The sequence below is a fragment of the Scheffersomyces xylosifermentans genome, assembly GCF_036884685.1.
Source record: "Scheffersomyces xylosifermentans strain CBS 12540 chromosome Unknown RJT20scaffold_2, whole genome shotgun sequence".
Lineage (NCBI taxonomy): Eukaryota > Fungi > Ascomycota > Pichiomycetes > Serinales > Debaryomycetaceae > Scheffersomyces > Scheffersomyces xylosifermentans.
The window spans coordinates 2,652,008-2,672,994 of record NW_027042940.1 but is presented as its reverse complement, the minus strand read 5'-3'; the positions used below and the strand labels follow the sequence as shown (position 1 = coordinate 2,672,994).

The window sequence follows — 20,987 nt, the reverse complement described above, 5'->3', positions numbered from 1 at the left end:
AAACTCCAACTTGAATCATCCTTTCCTACATATCGCTATTGGTCGTCGTACGTGTTGCCCCAAAATTTACTGATCATCCACATCGCACCACCGAAGAAATTGTTCGATTGCGATAGCGATGATTGCCCGAAAAAAACCGTCACCTTAACGTCCGAGATAACTTATCCCATTAGGGAAAGAACTTCTAGCGAGAACTCTACTGATAAGATAACGGATACATCCTAACATTTCGGTAAGTACACGTTTAGGAGGGTGGTTGGGTACAAGTCTAAGGAGACTATGGGGGGCTCATAAGTAGAGATTAGATTCTGTTCTAGATGTAATTTGTTGTCTTGAAGTGACTATTGGACGATTGGAAGAGTAGATAAAAGATCTACATTACGCAATATGAATATCCGTGGTTTCCACTGCCGCTAGTTTGAATAAATTGTTTCTGTTTATAACAAGTCCTGTGACAGTTTATACCGCCACAGAAAGCGAGGACCAAATTTGTCGGAGTCCTTTTTTTAGGATATCCCTTTGTGGGGAAGGCTGCGAAAGAGTGACCGAGTTATGGATGAGAACGACGGGGACCCCATTACATCCTAGGTAACCAGGTGTAAATGAAGACTAGACAAACAAGCCATCGACGAGGAAAAAATGCACAATAATGGTCATTTTCTTTCTCGAATATGGGGGAGGGGCAGTAGTAGTAGTATCCAACGGCTCGGATTTTATTCCTTAGGTGTTACTTTGACTGCTGAGGTCTGGTCCAGTCAATTTGTGGAGTCAATAGCAACCTTCCAAAAAAGTCAAAAGATATCGTGGTATTTCGTATTAGACTGTATGAGCTATTTCTGCAGTATTAACAGCATTAACAATGTTAACTATATTGGTTCGACAAGATCAGAGAAATGTCTGCCGCCTTCAACGTCATCTTCGGCACACTATTCTCTTCTCTATCGCTCCCATAACCGTATATTAGGCTGATGTAGATCACCTGTATAATCTTATCCTATAAATAGTGACAATAGCCAAAACTCCGATCTTGTATGCCCGACTCATTCTTATCGTGATTTGCTTTCTTATCTCCCGTGAAATTTGACAGAACTGTTTCTTAGGGTCTGTCTCTGTTTCCAGTTTCCTCCTGCCTGTGGACCTGAACTGATTACAGTTCATGACTCTTGAAGCCACATAATGTACATAATTCACCACAGTGAACTGTTACCTCTATCTCGTATGTACTGTCGGACGAAACACTCCCAAGTAAACCCGAATTTCACGTGGTCTGTAATTACGACGATCTGTGCCTGCGGTGATGTTGTTATGCGTCCTCAGGCACACCAGTTACAGGGTCATTCAAAGGCAGTATTTTCCAGAGTTGAGCTGGATGTTACTCACAAGGTTTTCGATTTAGCTAGGTAGACCCTTAACAAAGTGTGTTAGCAAGGGCAAGATGTAGATATTGGTACTACTCCGAAGCTAATACCTAAAAATCCACGAATTAAAGCACTTTGGCAAGGGGATTTGGTGAACAACTGTCACTTCCCGCACGCAGGAAGTTGTGGATGGAACGATGAAGCGAACTGAACTCTGGCCGCATGTTGAGATCCCGAGAGATGGGCTGATTATCTTAAGACGAAGAGCTGGACCGCGGGAGGAGAGTCTCGAGTGTTAGAGATCAAGAACAAGAGTATCGGGCATATGGCTCTGCTAAAATGTAGCATGAGTAAAGCTCCTAGACTTGTTGTAAGACGGTAACTTACTAAAAATTAGACACAGCAGTACAGGGGAAATTGCAAGCATGAACCGGAGGCAGGATGACATATTATCACGGTGCCCGCAGCGTTATAGTCATAGCAAATGTAATACTATATAGTTAATTTCAACATGGGAATTATGATACCGTAGTAGTCTTCTATTCAAAATCTCGGTTCGGAGAGTTACCCTGTAAAACTGTGAATATGTCGATGGCACAGATCTATTCAACATCATAAGTAAACCGTCTTGTGTCATCCTGTCATAGGTGTAACAAATTGTAGGATATAATAATATGCAGGGTGGGGGTGGACCAGGCTCATTTGGTGAACAGTATAGTAGCCATTTTGCAGCCTCCTCCGGTGAGGTCCCCAGTTCTAAATACTCTATGTCCAGAGTTGAGAATCATTGGATGTTGTGAAGCGATTGTATTTTGCTCTTTGTTAATAAACCAATATCACTACTTGGACTCCATTCCTGAGAAAGCATATGAGAATTGGTTCATATCTCAAAAATAAAGATGCAACCGAAGTTCATAGCGACCTGGGGGAAATGTTTCGTGAAAATATGAATGCAGCAACGCCACTAAGGAGCTTTAAATCGTGGAATTATTTGTGATAAGAGTGCTTCCTAGAGTACTACTTATACAATGTTGAACATGGCAAAAATCTCCAATAATTAGTTCCATTGAATCACTCCTGATGATAATGGCCATATATGGTGATATTACATGGACATCACATGGATACTTTAAATGGTAGCTTTCCTTTTAATTGTGTAACCAGACTCACCAGCAACAATAGACTACTGTATTTACTGTAAGTCACAACAAACATTTCAAGTACTCTACTCCACATACGTCATACCCCAATACACCACCACATAGCATATCTTGTCCTTCACCTTAAACCTCATGCATTACTATCTTCCACTGAGTTTCGTCCCTACTGCCGTTCATTGACCTTCACTGTACTCGATAACCATTTCGGTACTGTCTTCTTCTTGATATGTCCCTACTACATATTACGTATGACTACATTACGTATTGTACTGCATTAGATCATACTCTTTTCTTCTTTTCTTCATCTTCTTCTTCTTCTCCTCCTGTTGTTCTTATTCTTCATTCTACTGTACTCGCTCCTCTACCATCAATTTTTGGCTTAACACTGAATGCCCGCACTGCACCGTAGTAAGCGCTTCACATGTGAATAACGTCAATGGTAAGGCTGTAGATCTTTTTTTATACTTTATGTAACTTTGTTCTTTCTTGCTTGTAGGTAGGTATATATACTGGTGACATCTTCATTTGTGAGTTATATGACATTTTTTTAAAGACATAAGTCATTTGAAAGTGGGAACATCATCACATTAGCAGCCACAATTCAAAGAGTTTAATGCCTATTGAACTTAATCATTTCTCATAGACTAAAATAACCATTCTCTCAATAAGTACATAGTTAATTATTGCTCACCTTTTTACTACACGTAATAATCACCACTAAATATTATCAACATTCACCATCATGACAATCAACGATACCCTATTCAATATCATAAACTACTTCCACAAGGATAAGAACTTCAACCGTGTCACTTTCGGATTACATTCGTCGCCAACGGCCCTCAAAACCATCATCAGATGGAGACTCACAGACTTCTTGTTGTTGGTGGTATTGACTGGTCTCTATTTCTTCGCATACGCCTTGAAACCGTTCCAAAGACAGTTCTACATCAACGATTTAACTATCAGCCATCCATTCGCTGAACACGAACGTGTCACAGGCACCCAGTTGTTCGTCTACGCCACGTGGTTTCCATTGACCTTGCTCGTCGCGTTCTCTTTGGTATTCACCAAACCAAAGTACAAGATCTATGTTGCATACGTGTCTGCTCTCGGATTGTTGTTGGCAGTCACTTCAACCAGTGTGTTCACCGATATCGTGAAAAATCATATCGGAAGACACCGCCCAGACTTCTTGGCCAGATGTATCCCCAAAGAAGGTACTCCTAAGGACGTGTTAGTATACGCTAAAGATGTCTGTACAACCGACAATTTGGACAGATTGTATGATGGTTTCAGAACAACGCCTTCCGGTCACTCCTCGATCAGTTTCGCAGGTTTGTTTTACACTAGTCTTTGGTTAAGTGGACAACTCGTTGTAAAGAACGAATTGGTCGGAAGCTGGAGAACAATTGTCAGTTGGATCCCAGCCTTTGGTGCTCTTTTGATTGCTTTAAGTAGAACAGAGGACTACAGACATCACTTTGTGGATGTTATTATTGGCAGTATTATTGGTATTACTATTGGCTCCTGGTCGTACTTCCGCTTGTTCCCATCTTTGGATAGTTCCAGAAGCTACTACCCTCTCCTTATAGTTAAGGAAATACAAGAAGAAGAAGAAGAGGACAAGGGAGGTGAACTTCAGGAGCATCTCACTGATATAAATTACAGCAGAATACGTGAAACTGTTTAAATTTCATTAAATAAATGCATAAAACATTTTAGATTTCTATACAAAGAGGCTACATTAAAGTAGTCCTGCCACCGATTTCATTGCTAGCACTTCCATCAGGCATGTTACCGTCTCTTGCTGAAACAAACTGACTGTAAATCTTCTCAAGCTTTCTCTTCTCCGAGAACGAAATGGATGGCTTTGTTTCTTTCAATGACTCCTCAAAGTTTTCCTGGGTAATATAAACTGTAGTGTCTTCTTGTGTCTTCTTTGATCCACTGTTGTCATCCTCCTCCTTGGAAAATAACTGCTGGATTTGACTCAACATCTTGACTCTATCAGCAGGTCTCAACTTAGCGTTCTTCAACTTTTCAGAATTGACTTGGAAGAATTCAATAGTCTCTTGATCATTATCATTAGCTTTTGGCTCGCTGCTTTCCTGCTCTATCTTTGCCAATTTCACGTGAACAGCCTTCAAATAAGCATTATATCCTAATCCTTGCATATCAGCACCGCTAAAACCAGCGGTTCTTTCAGCTATATCCTCCAAATTGACATCATTACCCAAGTCCATCTTTTCAGTGATACTTTTCAAGATATCCAATCTATCATCGTAGTCAGGCATATCACAGATGACACTTTTATCCAATCTACCTGGTCTTAACAACGCAGAATCGATCAAATCTGGACGAGAGGTAGCTGCTAATACATAAACACCGTCCAACCCTTCAGCACCATCCATTTGAGTCAACATTTGGTTGACGACTCTATCAGTAACACCAGTAGAATCGTGACCTCTTTTTGGTGCAATGGAGTCAAACTCATCGAAAAAGAGAATACATGGTTTGGCTGCTTGAGCACGCTCGAATAACTCACGAACCGATTGTTCAGAAGCACCGATATACTTGTTTAAAATCTCTGGACCCTTAATGGAGATGAAGTTCAAGCCACATTGACCTGCAATGGCACTGGCAAGTAACGTCTTACCACAGCCAGGATAACCATAGAGTAAAATACCCGAACGTAAACGTAATGGACAGTTGGCAAAGATAGGCGCATATTTTGTTGGCCATTCCAAGGTTTCCAAAAGAATATTCTTAGCTTCTTTTAACCCACCAATATCAGACCAACTAATTGTCGATTTCTGCAATTTGACACCACGTAAGTTTGATGGAGTATAACCCTGAACTGACTTTTCAAAATGAGCCTTTGTAACAGTTAAAGGCGATGAGTCGTCCAGAGAGCTGAATAATACCTCATGGTAAATTCTATCACTTAAGATTTTCAAATCGTTAGGAAGGTAACCCTCCGTCTCAGTGACCAAATCCATAAGGTCGAAGGACACTTTGCATCCCAAAGTATTGACAATATAGTTGTTCAAAATATCATATCTAAGTGCCTTGTCAGGTGGACTTAAGTGGTGGAAGTTCTCAATAAGATGACATTGAAGAAGCAACTTATTAATGGCTTCCTTTGAGGACGCTGACAACAAGATAGACAAGTTGCTGTTATGCTGACTATGAATCTTCTCTAAGTTGGATATCAAATACTCTGTTAATTGGTTAGACTTCGATGCATCCAAATGCTCCATTTCGACATTGAGAATTTTGTCAACATTATCCAAAATTAATAACGAGGGCTTATTCCAAGAACACTGTTGTAACCATTTGAAAATGTGATTTTTCGACAACAGGTTGAAATTTTCATTCATCAACGACTCACATGATATGTATTTTGCAAAAAATCCATGCTCCGAAGAAATTCTCTTACTGACCAATTTAAGCACAAGCGACTTACCACTTCCAGAGTTACCGTACACTAAAGTTCCAGTGTTCTTGGAGGTAGTGAAAGATTCTATAATGTCATCCACAACGGTATCAAGGCCGATAGCCTCGATTTCTTCCTTTTCTTCCTCCTGTTGAATAAAACTACCTGTTCTTAATAAATCTTCTCCGATCTCGATTTTGATGGGCTTTTTCGATTCAATGCTATATGGTTTGATCCAGGCATTGGTGTCGTCGTTCTTTTTGAATTTGAGTAAACCTCCTAGCGGCAAAATTTGTGGGATTATGGGGATTTTAATGAAATTTGTTACTGCTGAGTTGTAGAAGTGGTCTTGGTTGTACAAAAATTCGGTCAATTGATTCACCTTCACCTGTAATTCCTTCTTTTCTAAGGACGTTGAATTGATTTGTGTAGACTTCTTGGTCTGAGTAACGTAAGGGTGAACTGTAAATGTTGTAGGTCTTCTTGGAAGGGTTTTAATAGCTGGCTTAATTGCAATGATGTTACCTATTTGTAACTCCACATTCAATGCTACCGCTAATTTGGTTGAAAGTGCAACAGTATTTGCTGGACCAGTAGGATAATCCACTAACTTTGCGATGATTCTCTTATTTTCTTTTAATGCAACAACCACCTTGTTGCCATTTTCTTCAGTCAGTTGGGGTGCTGATTTCGTCAGCTTATCATTAGGACTTGGAATCACAGAAACTGCTACGTAATCGCTGATGATGCTTGGGTCAATCTCACTCAAATTGGCATACAATTCGTATCCAGTATTTTTCACCGGATAGAGATTGTGAGGAAGTGAAATACCTCTTTTGAGCACTACCGGTAAGGTAGAGTAATCTTCGGAACGAGATGGACCAGTAGATGAAGACTTTCCATTAAGAGATTTTGTACTCTTCGTGGATTCCTTCTTCTCTCTGACTTTGGGGGCAATTGCTATTTCACAATATGGCGAGATTTTGGCGTATTGATGGTCCTTCGATCCAATATCTGTAACGATCAATTTGGCTGATGTTGTTTGATTTGGGTACACCACAATTATCTGGTTTAAAGAAACACATCTTGTTTGGGAGAGCAAGGTGTCTTCAATAGCTTGAGCATGAAGTTCCACCAACTCCCAGTCTGACGAAGTTACCGGTTCCAAGTTTATATTAGCCGCCTCGTAGTTATTGATTTTCAAGTTCACCACGATTTTCTCGTCGTCTTTGATATTCAATGCTTGGGCAAAGACAGGGTCGATCTCCACGGTTTGAATTGCTGATGAGGACATACCGCTCCACCCAGCATACAGCTTAGACTTTTTCCCCGAAGGGACCACGATTTCTATGATGACATCTTGGATCTGGATATTTGCGTTGTATAACAAGTTGGAGAGATTTGAAGGCAAGTTCACCAAGTTGGACTTGATTTGTTTATATTTGATGGAGGCTCTGTGACCGTCCATTGTGGAAAAACGAATGCAAGTTTTCTATACTACTATGAGTGAAGGTGTAACTGTATAACTGTACAACGATATAACTGTACAACGATATAACTGTTTAAGTGTATAACTGAATAACTGTATAACTGTATAACCGTTAACTATCTAACTTTCTACCTGTCTAGCTGTATAACACGTACTTATGTACTTATGTCTTCTCCACAAATAACACAGGAAACACTCCACTATAAATAGACTTCTTCTTGCCTTCTTTGTAAAAAGAATACAACGTCCATCAAATGAAAAACTGGAGAAGAACTCTACTCAACCCACTGACTCAGTGAGCCCAGTGAGCCCAACGGAGTAGTCTTCTTTCACAGGAAAAGTGATTTTTCAGTGCGACTTCTCCAGGTTTTTTTCTGTTCTCAGTGTCGGAACGGGAGATTTGGGCCGAGGAACTGTGGGGTTGATGATGGTGGTGGTAGACATAAGCGAGGGTTTAGTGAGAGAGTGAGAATGAGAGTGAGTGAGAGAATGACATGTTACAGAGAGGAAGAGTGTGAGAGTGTGAGAGTGGGAGTTGAGTGGGAGTGTGAAGGAACGATAAAGTCTTTCACGCAAGTAGTTAGAGCTTCTGTAGCACTCTATGTGAATGAGATGAATCATTACTACAAAGTTCCAGTATAGTGAAAATGCAGTGAGTGGTGAATAGTGAGGAGTAGTGAATAAAGTGGTGCCAAATGAAGTGGGTGCCAAATGAAGTGAGTGACTGAGTAAGAGGTGAACGAGTGGATTCTACTGGGGACGACTTTTACTATTCCTTCCGAAAGGAGAGTAATTGTTAGAGCATATGGGACATAAAGGCTTCAATAATGCTTTAAAGTGAATCTCCTTTATGAATTCATATATACGCTAGAAAATGGTGAGAGCTATAACACGAACTTGTCAAATTGGAGAAATAAGAAGGAATAACTGCAAATTTCAATGCATGCTTGACAAAGAACCTTTCTTTTCATCGTCTGTTTGGTTTCACTACGGAGAATTGCAACTTCGCCGCGGTTGCCACACCGAGATTTCTCGCTAAAAAACTGTGACATTCACTAAATCTAACAGTGCGCTAAGTTCCACCGATAGCCGTGCCAATAGAAAATGATATTTCAGATGAATACGTTCCCTTCTTTGATGCTGCTTACTATTATGTTTGTGAATAGTGAAATAAATAAGAGCTGAATCGCCATTATTTTCAACTGTTGACAGCTATTTCCTTTGTTTATCACATTTTCTACTTTATCAACTTCGAAGATTGAAATCTCTCTAATCATCCTCGCCCTATTTTTCACTGTCTCTTTATTCAGTCTACTATTTCTAATATATTTGTATTTATAACTATTACATTTCATAAATGATTGTGAAGTGAACTATTACCACAGCGAGAGAATCAAAGAAGAAACTATATCGTTCCCTTTCTCCCTTGACGCCCTTCTTTTATATTTTGTCTATGTACATGGAACATGGTACAGCTCACCCAAAAGTTCAGACATTGGAAGAGATGAAATCTGCAATGAAAGCATATTGTTACCTGTCAGTTTCTTCATTAGCTCTCATTCTATCGTAAACTCAGCGGTATCCAATTGACATATCCGCCTCGACTTTTAAAACCTACTTATCCTTGTTGTTGAACTCCTGGAACTTCTTGAACAGATCGTCTCCCTCGATATTTCCTTCCTCTATTTTCTTCAAATTCCTCTCCTCCTTGGCTTTTCTAGCCTTCTCCATCATTTGGAACGATCTACGTCTTAATGACCTACACTGTTCCCATCCCACAACATTTCCAAGGAAGAATCCGCATACCGACCAGTTCAATGATCTATTGACATTCTTATGGATTAAAAACGTCACCACACCTAAAACACCCATCGCTTGGAATCCTGTAATCATTGCTTCTCTGAAACATGGCATTCCCACAAACCTCTCCACACTGAAATCTGAAATATGGATCTGCTTTGCAGCATCTATTAATGTTGGTTCTCGTCTTTTAACTGGTTCCTTATCTTCGAATTTTGGAGGAAGATCCTCTAAAAATTGCTGTTGTTTGGGCTCTTCTCGAACCTCAGATACAACTGACACCTTTGACGGTGCACTGCCTCCAAACCAACCCATTATGTAGTATTTGATCGTGACTTTAAAGGGTATAGAAATGACACCAGCATTGAACAATTTTTAAACGTATGGATTTAGTCACGTGATCACAGATTTTGAAGATGCGACATTTTAATGGTGGCAGTTTGTTGTATGGGGGCCTTTGGAATAAGAAACATGCTACTCTAACATAACTGTCAGCACATTGTAAATAAAAACAAAAAAAATTATATATATTCAATCGAGAATACTTGTTATTGTCGTTCTATAACATTTTCATTAATATTCTCCCCTCTTCCCCATAGAACCAACCCACCCATACTACCCTGTAATGTCCTTCCTCCACTGCTCACCACACACCCAATAATGTCTCTCTTGTCCCATCAACCCTATCAAACACGACATTCTTCCACCCACTTCCTGCACATTAACCGCCCTCCAAATCCATTTTTCAGCTCAAGCAAAGAAACGGCCCTTTAAACACCACTGTTCTTCAGCGGCTAAGCCCAATTGATAGTAAGAATGATCACTCCGGACTTGTTACTAGACCCGCAGTTGAAATACTGGGTTTTGTTACCCATTTCATTTGTGATGGTGTTCATCGGACTCCTCCGTTCCAATATAACGTTCTTGTTGCAGGCACCTCCGAAGTTAGAGGGATTCAAGGCAGTAAGAGAGAAGTAAGTTTAATTATGAATGGATGTTGTAATTATAGCAAATTGAACATGGTTCTAAGAATTAGAAGTGCTCTTGGGAAAGTTCAATTGGATGAAAAATTGGGTGGTGATATAATTTCCACAACAGTTTATCTATTGATTTGATCATCTTTGCTATAATGAACTAAAGAAGATCACATACTAACATCACCAGGCAATTTCTCAGAAGAGCAGCATCCTTTAAAACAAATAATCAAGTATTGACTGAAGAAGAATTCGAAGTCAGAAAACAATATTTCATCGAAAAGTTGAACTCTACTGATTTCTACGCTAAAATCGAAGATTCAAATCAAGATCCAATGAGTCAATTGACCGATCCCGGCATGAACGATGCTTTAATGAATATGGCCAAGGGAAATGTCATGAATTTCATTCCACAGACGGTGATCATGGCCTGGGTCAACTATTTCTTTGCCGGATTTGTGGTGATGAAACTTCCATTTCCTTTAACAGATGGTTTCAAAAGTATGCTTCAAAATGGTATAGCCACTCCAGATTTGAATGTGAGATATGTCTCATCTATCTCCTGGTACTTTGTCAACTTATTCGGTTTGAGACCAGTCTACTCTTTGTTGATGGGAGGCAGTGAAGCGGATGCTCTTATGAGCCAACAGCAGCAACAGCTGCCATTACCTAACATTGGTGGTCCAGGAGGCCCTAAAGTGGATAAGCTATTTAAAGCTGAGGCCGAGAACATTCAAATTTTGTCCCATGAATCAGTTTTTGAAGGCATCGCCGAGAGAGTTCTTGAGTCTTATGGAGTCTAGAAATAATGGCCAGAATGGACCCCTTACCAATACACATACATAAATTTTTGATGTCCTTAAATCGCTGTTGAAAGTCGTCAAATGACTTAGCCCTGGGTAAATATGAAGTGGGTACTTTTGCAGGTTAATGTAACAGAGATCGTTATCCTGATTCATCACACTCGATATTTTTGGCCCGCAAGCAATAATCGTAGCTGTGTGCCCTATAGAGATTCGCTTGGGTGCCATGTCTTGTAACTGTCAAAACACTTATTAGGATGCAGTAAGACTATAATTAGGCAAACGAGGTTCTGATTTATTCTTCAGGTTATTACTTTTACTAAAAAGTGAGATATCTGTTCAAATGTTCAGTTCCTTACTTGTAATCTTTTCTCTTAGAATATTTCAACCATATATATAAAGAGAATATACTTAAGGATGCTATGCTAAAACTGTTGTAGATTTTTAAATGACACCAAAGATCTAAGTAATATGAATCATAGGCCAAATTCATAGACAACTCTCATAATCTCCATAAGGCTAAAAGCCGTGTCTAGAACTTAACTTAGCTATTCTGCAATTTTATTTTTTAAAGGTATACACTAAGCGAATTCTATTTTTCGACGTGGGAGAGGCTTTAAAGCTTTTTTCACAAGAAGACGAATTAAGAAGAAATAACTTGCTGAATGATTATAGGCTAGAGGGTGTTTCTCTTTCTACATGCAATTGGAATAGGGCTCCTAGTCTAGATTTTTGGAATCTTTGATTAAGAGAAAGCAATTTTGTTCCTTCTCTATTTTTGACCTTTTCTAAAGGCTACTACATCCAGAATAACAGACAAATACGCAATATTTTTTTATGGTACTACTATCTTTGTGGGGGACATGCACTGATTGTACAAATTCAGCTATCCTTTTGATCTGCGTAATTATTCAATTCGTTAGATAACAAGGGATTTGCATTGCCAACAAACAGCTGAGATAATCAATTTCTTTCACATGCTATGTGCTCAACTGGATGTTTTCTTAATTATGCTTAGGCAATAACCCTCCATCTGTGAGTTGAACAGAGAATGATTGGAATGTGGCTAATCAAAGCTTCAGGTATCGCAAGTCATAATTGTAGTTTTAGGTGGATACAGCCTAAATAGGACATATCCACTGAAATTCCATTCCTATCGCAGGTGGATTTAAATATATGCAAGTTGCCCTCGGCCACAAGGTTTAAGCTTTATTGACATTAAGACTTGAATTTCCCACGGAATTTCAGAAAGTCCCAACAAATATTCTGATTCTGGAGTTTATAATCTAAGTGAATCCATATAGAAGGAATTTTATACAAACGACGACGAATTTTCAAGTTGGATTTTGCATCCACATTCTTCTTATTTTCGCTAGGCATACAATATGTCAGTTCCACCTTCCCTTCCACAGTTGAAACCTGGCGAAGGTTATGGTTCAGACGACTCGGAATACCTTATTGAGACATCCAAGGGACAGTCTATTCTCGGTTTAGCTGGGAAGATCTTGCCACTTGATGGACAGATCACAAAAGATGGTGTGGCCATTCCAAACACTGAAAAACCTGGCTTTAGTCCAATCTACAGAAATGCAGCTTTCCCACACAAGGTCAAGGTTGCCCTTAGCTCTGAATTGGATACATATCATCTGTTGTTTAAAGCTGCAAATGAACGATATGGGAGTCTGCCTGTAATGGCACACAGGCAGTTTGACTACGAGAAAAAGGTCTCTGCTCCTAATTACACTTTAATAACTTCTGATGAGGTCAACCAGTTGAAGAAGGAACTTGGATCAGGTCTTTTGTACTTATTACAAAATAATCCTTTTAAAGACTCCTTGAAATATAGCTCACATTCCAAAATAGACACACATAGAACCAACTTCAAGCAATTTAATAAGGAGAATTATTCTTTCATTTTGACTATATTCTCTGCAAATAGATACGAATGGGTACTCACTGATTTAATGTGCTCATCGTATTCCATCACAAGCACTGCACTTTATGATACTTTGGGTGCAATTACGCTGAAGTACATCCTAGAGTTAACCGAATCTCCAGTTGTCGTTAGCTCAAAAGATCACATCTACAACTTGATTGAATTAAAACAGAAGTATCCGGAGGAGTTGGGTCAGCTCATCTTAATCATTTCAATGGACCCATTAACATCATCAGATTTAAAATTAGTACAATTCGCAGAAGACAATAAGATTAAGTTGTTTGCATTTCAAGAAGTGATTAAAGTGGGTGCCATATTTCCTGTTGACGAGTTACCACCTAGTAAGGATACTGTATTCACCATCAGTTTCACCTCAGGAACGACTGGTGCTAACCCTAAGGGTGTGATGTTAACACAGAGTAATATCACTGCAGGCATTCTTTTTTTCTTGGCCCATGTCAATCATATTGTTGGTTGGAAGTCGTTCTCTTTCCTACCATTAGCTCACATATTTGAAAGACAGTCTGCAGCATTCACGATGGTGTTTGGAGGATGTGTCGGTTTTCCTCAAATTGGTGGGTCCCCATTGACCCTTATTGAAGATTTGAAGATTTGGAAACCACACATTATGTCAAATGTCCCTAGAGTATACAACAAATTGGAATCAGCACTTAAAAGTGCAACCATAGACTCAAACTCACCTTTGAAGAGAAGTATTTTTGGACTGGTATTTAAGTATAAATTAGATGCACAGAGTCAATATGATGGTGCCGAAGGTAGGCACTTCTTGTACGACAATGTTGTGATTTCAAAACTTCGTAGCACTTTGGGCTTTGATAATATGAGACTTATTTTGACAGGGTCTGCACCTATTTCACCAGATACGGTGAGATTCTTAAAAGCAGCTCTTAATGTGGGCTTTATTCAAGGCTACGGATTAACTGAAACCAATGGAGGACTTTCAGCCACTATTAATTATGAAGCCAACCCCGGTTCGTGTGGTCCACCAAGTATCCTGCTGGAAATTAGATTGAGGGACATTCCTGAGATGGGCTACGGAACTCAAACACCTGGGGGAGCCAGTGGAGAGCTTTTGTTAAGAGGTCCCCACGTCTTTGCTGGCTACTTCAAAAATGAAGAAGAAAACAGAAAGGCATTTGATGATGAAGGGTGGTTCTATTCTGGAGATGTGGCCCGTGTTGACAGCAAGACAGGAAGGATGTACATTATTGATCGTGTGAAGAACTTTTTCAAACTAGCCCAAGGAGAGTACGTAACCCCAGAAAAGGTGGAAAATACCTATTTGTCGTCTAACTCTAATTTGACTCAATGTTATGCTCATGGAGACTCATTGCAACACTACTTGGTGGGAATCGTGGGACTTGATCCAATATGGTTGGAGCAATATTTGGTTGACAATTTTAAAGTGGATCCGCTGACATTAAGCAGCCCCCAAAGCATCTTGGACTATGCCAACAAGACAGAGGTCAAGAGACAAATTTTAAGAAACTTGAACAGTAATATTGAGTCCAAGTTGCTTGGCTTTGAGAAATTACAGAACATTTACATTGAATTTGAACCTTTGAGACTTGATAGGGATGTAGTAACGCCCACATTGAAATTGAAGAGGGCAATTGCATCTAAGTTTTTTGCAAACCAGATCAAGAAAATGTATGAAGAAGGGTCTTTGATCAAGGGCCCCAATTTGTAATGGGTGCAAAAAAACTCTGCGTTCTGATTTTTTCGTACCAACGGGAATGAAATCCGAACAGAAATTATAGTTAAGATCAACGGTGGCATATTGCGACATAAGAAACCATAGATTATATATCAAGAAAATACATGTGTGAAAAATGCTTGTCTCCAGTTTTGTGTATGTGTATGGAACGGAATATGAATAAAATTGCTTCAAGCATAGATTATTGCATTTATTGATTCATTGTATCAAAGCATTGCCAAAAAAAAAAATATATATATATAAAAAAAAAATCAATTTCGATCTTCTGTCCCATTTCAGTCTCCATCCGCATTGTATATGGACTATCACTCATACCCTAACGCATTACATACTCTCTCAACTCTGTCTACTCTCTCATTACGCCATCTTTCTCGCTAACCCATCACCCTCATTACACTATCTCTTTCAATAGACGATCTCTTTCAGTAGACGATCTCTCTCTCTAGACCATCTCTCTTTGGACCATCTCTCCCACAAACACGTACTATTTCCATATATAAATGCAATACTTTAGAAACAGCTCCCAAGTCAATACCACCATTAATCTGATCTCACCATCTCCATCACAATTTGCACCCAAATCATGGACTTTGCACTGCGGCACTGGCCCCAAATCACATACACTCCCAACCATCTCATTGAATATTCAGTTTCCAGAAGCATCAGATTTATTGATTTGATGAAGAGGCATTAGTAATAGCAAGAAGTAGAAGTAGCCAATAAAGTGATATAGGTCGGGTGAGTAGCTGATAGAAAAGACTATTTCCTAGTTTACCTAATTTAATAATAACAACACACCAAAATGGCGCCTTCTACCGTGATATGTATCGGTATGGCCGGTTCTGGTAAAACAACGTTCATGCAAAGATTGAACTCTCATCTTCACTCGAAGAAAACACCACCATACGTGATTAACCTCGATCCAGCGGTGCTCAAAGTGCCTTTCGGCGCCAATATCGATATCAGAGATTCGGTAAAGTACAAAAAAGTCATGGAAGAGTACAACTTGGGACCTAATGGTGCTATCGTGACGTCTCTAAATCTCTTCTCTACCAAGATCGACCAGGTGATTAAGTTGGTGGAGAAGAGGGCAGAAACAGTAAATAATGTCATAATCGACACTCCGGGGCAAATTGAGTGTTTCATATGGTCCGCAAGTGGAGCAATCATTACTGAAGCTTTTGCTTCCACCTTCCCAACAGTTATAGCATACATCGTAGACACACCTAGAAACTCGTCGCCTACTACCTTCATCTCCAACATGTTATACGCATGCTCCATTCTCTATAAGACCAAGTTACCCATGATCATTGTGTTTAATAAGACCGATGTCAAGAAAGCTGATTTTGCCAAGGAATGGATGACGGACTTTGAAGCTTTCCAAATGGCTTTGAAGAACGATCAAGAGTTGAACGGAGAGGACGGTACATCTTCTGGATACATGAGCTCATTAGTTAACTCGATGTCTTTGATGTTGGAAGAATTCTACTCGCAATTGGATGTTGTCGGTGTTAGTGCATATACAGGCGAAGGATTCGACGACTTCTTGGGAGCTGTGGATAACAAAGTGGATGAATATAACGAGTTCTACAAAGCTGAGAGGGAAAGAATATTGAAGAAGAAGGAAGATGATGAAAAGAAGAGACAAGCCAAATCTTTGAGCAATTTAATGAAGGACATGGACTTGAAGGATAAGAAAAAGGGAGAAGGAAAAGACAGTGAAGTATTATCTGACTACGAAGACGACGACAATGATGTCAATGGAGAGGTGTTGAGGGACGAAGATGAGCCAGAGAGAGAATACACATTCCCAGAAGACAGAAGTTCGGAAGTGAACGAACAAACAGATTCAGATTTGCAGGCCCGTTACCAAGCCGCATTTGAATCGACATCGAAGACTGCTTCTTCGGAGACAGCTGAAAAGATAGCTGCCTATATCAGAAAATAGAAAGAACGCTACATTTAGATATATATATCGACATATTCCTCAAATTTTAGTGTAAGTATAATAAATTCGCATGATATACCTGAGGAAAACGTATTAACTATCCTATAAACGTCTTAGTCTTAGTCTTTGAGTTATTTGTTATTGTTAACTATTCACTATTCAGAGTCCTTCATCGTCACTTTCAGGCGCTTTCCTAGGGAACAATGGAGCCAATATTTCATCAATATTATATGGTTTATCTGCGTACTCCTCCTTGAAGATTAAATGAGGTTTGTTCTTAGCAAGATGTAAAATTGTTTTACCGAATTCTGAGTTGCACCAGGCAAACCAGGATCTCGTATAATCCTTTCCATGTGGGGAGTTCACCTTTACACTCTCGTGGATTAAGCCCAAGCCGGCCGTAGTTTCCATCACCATTTTCAAGTTCTCCGTAATCTCTTCATCGTCATCAGATGTTCTTATTCTCATAAGAAGTGACATTGGCCATGCGTTTTGAATTCCAATATGTGGTCCTCCAATGCCCTGGAAATGGCTACCTGTTAAGTAATATGGATTTCCAGATTTCAGTAGAATCATCTTACGAGTATTCTGGTATATCTTATCGTCCCTTGGAGCAAATCCCATATCTGGGATCGATAATAATGAGGGAATGTTAGCATCATCCATAAAGATCGAACTACCATAGCCATCGACCTCGTAGGCATACACCTTTCCGAACTTTGGGTGATCTACTATACCATACTTCTCGATTCCTTCGGTTAAGGAGTCGATAAATGCGTCTGTCGACTCAATTACCAAGGAGATGTCAGGCGGAAGAGTGTCAGCTTTCAAGAAGTTCTTGCGTACTCTCTTTAATTCAGTCAAAGCATGCATATTTGCAGGGATAAAGAATTGGAGAATTGATGCGTCGTCACTTGGTCTGAATGCACTTCTTATGAGACCAGTTCCAAAATTAACTGGATTTCCTACTCCAGCTAATGGCAACGTCTCCGTTCCAATATCGGTATGCCTACGGAAAGCATAGTAAAAGTTCCTGGCTTGTCCAGTGTCTTCGTCAAAAGACGCTTGAGATTCTCTTTTAAGAACTATCAAGAGCTTCTCGTACGCCCGTAACCAAAAATTGTTAATAAAAGAAGTATCGCCGCCAGAATTTTCATAGTAGTCGTTGCTCAACGTTAAAAATGATGCCAAAGAATCCAACTCATACTTGCATTCAAACACTTGCCTCCAGTCTGGTCTAGGAAACACGTTATCCATGGCAGTACTACCCTTCTTGACACCTGATCCAGGAGGAGGGTGGAATGCATTACAGTATGGCGAGTTAATCACATAATATGCTTGTAAGTTGATTGCGCCTTTGATCATTTCCTTTAAATCAGGATCATACTTTACCAAAGGCTGGTAAACAGACAATTGCCTGGCTGCATCTCTGAGCCATTCAGCATGGATATCTCCAGTTACCACGAAGGTTTGTGGAAAATCCACGCGGGGATTACGCAACAGTGACTTATGCCACAAGATTGTGGTATCCAATGTGTTTGGAAGACAATTCTCGATTAAACGAGCGAGATCAACACTATTAACCTTTCTCTTCAAATCTTCAATTAAAACCTCCACAGCATGTGAAGTGAACGTTCTACACTTTGGAGCAGGTCTCATGTATGGGAACTTCAATTCCCCATTGGTGAACGGTGGATGTGCCGTTTTGGAGTATTCCACGTAATCTGGACATTTCGAGACCTTTTTGTCCATGTCCTTCAAAAACTGTTCATTTATCTCGTCGTATTTATACAAGTCAAATGCATTTACACTATTCAAGTCATTTGGTGAGTAATGTGAGTCCTCCTGCTTTCCGACAAGGAAGTCATTGACGTCATCCACGGCTGAGCTATTGGAATCGAATTCGGAGTTTCTCCGGAATGAATAGTAGATGAGGACCACTATTGAGAATATAAACACCAATCTTTTCGGGTGAACTCGCCTTCCACTGATCTTCATTGTTAGCTAATGGCTAATGGCTATTGGCTATTGGCTATTGGCTATTGACTACCTGGCTATTAAATATAAGTATAATCTCAACTGAGCGTGAACACTGATTACTTACTGTGACGTACTATAATAAAATTATCAATAATACCCCTAACTAATTCCTGTAAAATCCAATAAAATTCTATATAATTACAACTACAACTTACACTCGCTCTCCGGTATCACCTTACGATCCACTATCAACGTCAATTGCAAGCAAAGCCTACTATCGACTAGTTCTTATCACATTAATCAAAGTAATATGAATCTTAATTAAGAGAACGGATTTTTTGTGTGGAGATCCGCATTTGAGATTAGGACAGGTCCTGGAGTGCACACGCCGCGTGTTGAAAAACGTTTTGTGTTCGTGTAGGAGAGGTGAGATTATTAAGTAGGAGAATGCGACTATGCGTAAAATACGCTGATGGATGGCTGCAATGGAAGTTGCAAAATGAAGTGATGTTGAAGTGATGGTGATTGGAGAGGGAGATTGGGTGAGGGAGATTGGGTGAGGGAGAGCGGATGATTTTTTTGAGGAGGAATATGGTATAAATGGGATTAGATGGTGAGAAGGGTATTCAGGGGTTGAGGTTTTGAGGTTGTGAGAGGGAGTTCATGGGTAAATGTACTTTTATGGAAGTTTTGGTCACAAAACGATCAGATTCCAGAGAGTGGGGGCCTCTTGATTGAGTAAGCTGTGAGTCTTGTGAGTGGTGTGAAGAAAACTAGTGAAGAAAACCAGTGAAGACGATATATCTCGGTGTATACAAACAAACTGAAAAGTAATGCAAGTATTTCATTCAGTGCAACGGGTAGAAAGAGTCTTAAATTGTAGCATTTTTTGTCGTACTGTGCAGTTAATGCATTATATCTTTAACTTGCTCTGAAAGGGTCAGGCCTGGAAACGCTATAACTCAAGCTTAATCCTTATGTTAGCATCACGTTATTATTCTCTCTACTCCTTAACTAAATATATACAGTTTCTATTACATCCTTCCTCTACTCTCACGAGGTTCATTTCCGCGAGTCTTTTCATGACATCATAAAATGAAGAGTGGATAACCTCTCTTCTATGTTCTTTTGCAATCTCCAACATTTTCTCATAGTTCATATTCTTTGTTGGTTGTGATTCCTCTGAATTTCCCATCACTTCAACAAAGAAGTCCGCTACTGACTGCTTCTGAGTAGATACTCTGGCGGCAACAACTTCAAAGCCAGACTGAGAGATAACATCAAATAAAGCACCGTGGTCATCATTGATCACTGGATCTTCTATGCAAAGAATATGATGGCTATCAAACCTGAAATCAAACGGTAATACACTTCTTACATCGGTATCACTAATATCTTCAATTATTCTCCATAGCTTGAATCTTTCAATAAATTTTTCAAAGCTTGATACTTCTACGGGATTAAAGAGAGAATCAGTTAATTCCATCCTCAGTGACTGTCGTATAATGTCACAAAGTTTATCTTCTTTCTCATTTATATCCTCCCATGTATTTCCTTCCCTAATTTCATTAAGCACTTCGTCAAAATCCAAAATACTTCTATGTTCAAAGTATGACTGTGACTTCACAGCTAAAGTGAAAAGGTCATGATTCAGAAGATCTGTGAGGTGGTAGTTTCGTAAGGCTCTTGGGCTATCTAAATCTTCGGAATTCGCATTCCCAAGTTCTCTTATTCTCTTTCTTAGATCACTAAGTGGTTTGTCTATTTGGTTAAGTGAACTTTCTGAAAACAATCTATTTGAATGCTTGAGTATAAGGAATATTGGGGTGTTATTGAGCAATTTAATGTACCATTTGAATGATTGTTCTATGGAGTTGACTTCTGGAACTTCCTTGAAAGGATCTAAGTACGATGCAAATGATGTGATGAGTTTAGCTTCATAGTCTGATGTTCGCCTGGGACTTCTACTGGAACTGGAATGTATCGAATCTTCGTCTTCTTCTGCGTCTTTTAGCACATCTTCCTTGAAGAGCTCTCTGGTGGATAATGATTCCAAATGATCAAGTTCCAACGGCTTTTCAAACAAAGGCTCCAAACTCTTGGCCACTGTAGGAGGGAAATCTTTACTATTAAATGCTCCTTCCGTTCGAAGTTTATAAGCCTGAAAGCTCATATAATCAGGAGAAGTCTTTTTCAATAAGCTTCTCACTCGAGCATCTCTATATGGTGAAAAGTTTGAAGCTCCTTTTTCGTAAATTTTTAAAAGTTGTTGGACATGACGCGGCAACCGCTTCAAAGACGCCAGAGACATATAGCTTCTCCCTAATTCCCTAATTTATAATGTATATGAATAAATATGAAA

The 20,987-nt window shown here is 39.5% G+C and overlaps 8 protein-coding genes across 8 annotated transcripts; 4 read left to right on the top strand and 4 right to left on the bottom strand. All coding sequences in view use genetic code 12, as the record gives it.

Moving 5' to 3' along the window:
• The first annotated feature begins 3,093 nt into the window (after positions 1-3,093).
• DPP3 (bifunctional diacylglycerol diphosphate phosphatase/phosphatidate phosphatase) lies at positions 3,094-4,235 on the top strand. Its single transcript, XM_064919700.1, has one exon. The coding sequence runs from the start codon at positions 3,261-3,263 to the stop codon at positions 4,209-4,211; it is 951 nt and encodes a 316-aa protein (XP_064776525.1). The 5' UTR covers positions 3,094-3,260; the 3' UTR covers positions 4,212-4,235.
• PEX1 (AAA family ATPase peroxin 1) lies at positions 4,235-7,756 on the bottom strand. Its single transcript, XM_064916771.1, has one exon. It carries the CDS (start codon positions 7,423-7,425, stop codon positions 4,261-4,263), a length of 3,165 nt encoding a protein of 1,054 aa, XP_064776524.1. The 5' UTR covers positions 7,426-7,756; the 3' UTR covers positions 4,235-4,260.
• Positions 7,757-8,930: 1,174 nt separating this feature from the next.
• RJT20DRAFT_31985 (uncharacterized protein) lies at positions 8,931-9,578 on the bottom strand. The gene has a single exon (XM_064919699.1). It carries the CDS (start codon positions 9,559-9,561, stop codon positions 9,061-9,063), a length of 501 nt encoding a protein of 166 aa, XP_064776523.1. The 5' UTR covers positions 9,562-9,578; the 3' UTR covers positions 8,931-9,060.
• A 484-nt stretch (positions 9,579-10,062) lies between these two features.
• Positions 10,063-11,023, top strand: RJT20DRAFT_92521 (uncharacterized protein; the record flags this gene model as incomplete). The annotated part of the gene is made up of 2 exons (XM_064921438.1): positions 10,063-10,220; positions 10,411-11,023. 2 exons carry the CDS (start codon positions 10,063-10,065, stop codon positions 11,021-11,023), a joined length of 771 nt encoding a protein of 256 aa, XP_064776522.1.
• Positions 11,024-12,408: 1,385 nt separating this feature from the next.
• Positions 12,409-14,670, top strand: RJT20DRAFT_133890 (long-chain fatty acid CoA ligase; the record flags this gene model as incomplete). The annotated part of the gene is made up of 1 exon (XM_064918257.1): positions 12,409-14,670. The coding sequence occupies one exon, from the start codon at positions 12,409-12,411 to the stop codon at positions 14,668-14,670; it is 2,262 nt and encodes a 753-aa protein (XP_064776521.1).
• Positions 14,671-15,398: 728 nt separating this feature from the next.
• RJT20DRAFT_126487 (GTPase) lies at positions 15,399-16,710 on the top strand. The gene has a single exon (XM_064916770.1). It carries the CDS (start codon positions 15,500-15,502, stop codon positions 16,643-16,645), a length of 1,146 nt encoding a protein of 381 aa, XP_064776520.1. The 5' UTR covers positions 15,399-15,499; the 3' UTR covers positions 16,646-16,710.
• RJT20DRAFT_126486 (uncharacterized protein) lies at positions 16,711-18,938 on the bottom strand. The gene has a single exon (XM_064916769.1). It carries the CDS (start codon positions 18,641-18,643, stop codon positions 16,805-16,807), a length of 1,839 nt encoding a protein of 612 aa, XP_064776519.1. The 5' UTR covers positions 18,644-18,938; the 3' UTR covers positions 16,711-16,804.
• Positions 18,939-19,628: 690 nt separating this feature from the next.
• RJT20DRAFT_133887 (uncharacterized protein) lies at positions 19,629-20,936 on the bottom strand (the record flags this gene model as incomplete). Its single annotated transcript, XM_064918256.1, has 1 exon — positions 19,629-20,936. One exon carries the CDS (start codon positions 20,934-20,936, stop codon positions 19,629-19,631), a length of 1,308 nt encoding a protein of 435 aa, XP_064776518.1.
• Between the last annotated feature and the right edge of the window lie 51 nt (positions 20,937-20,987).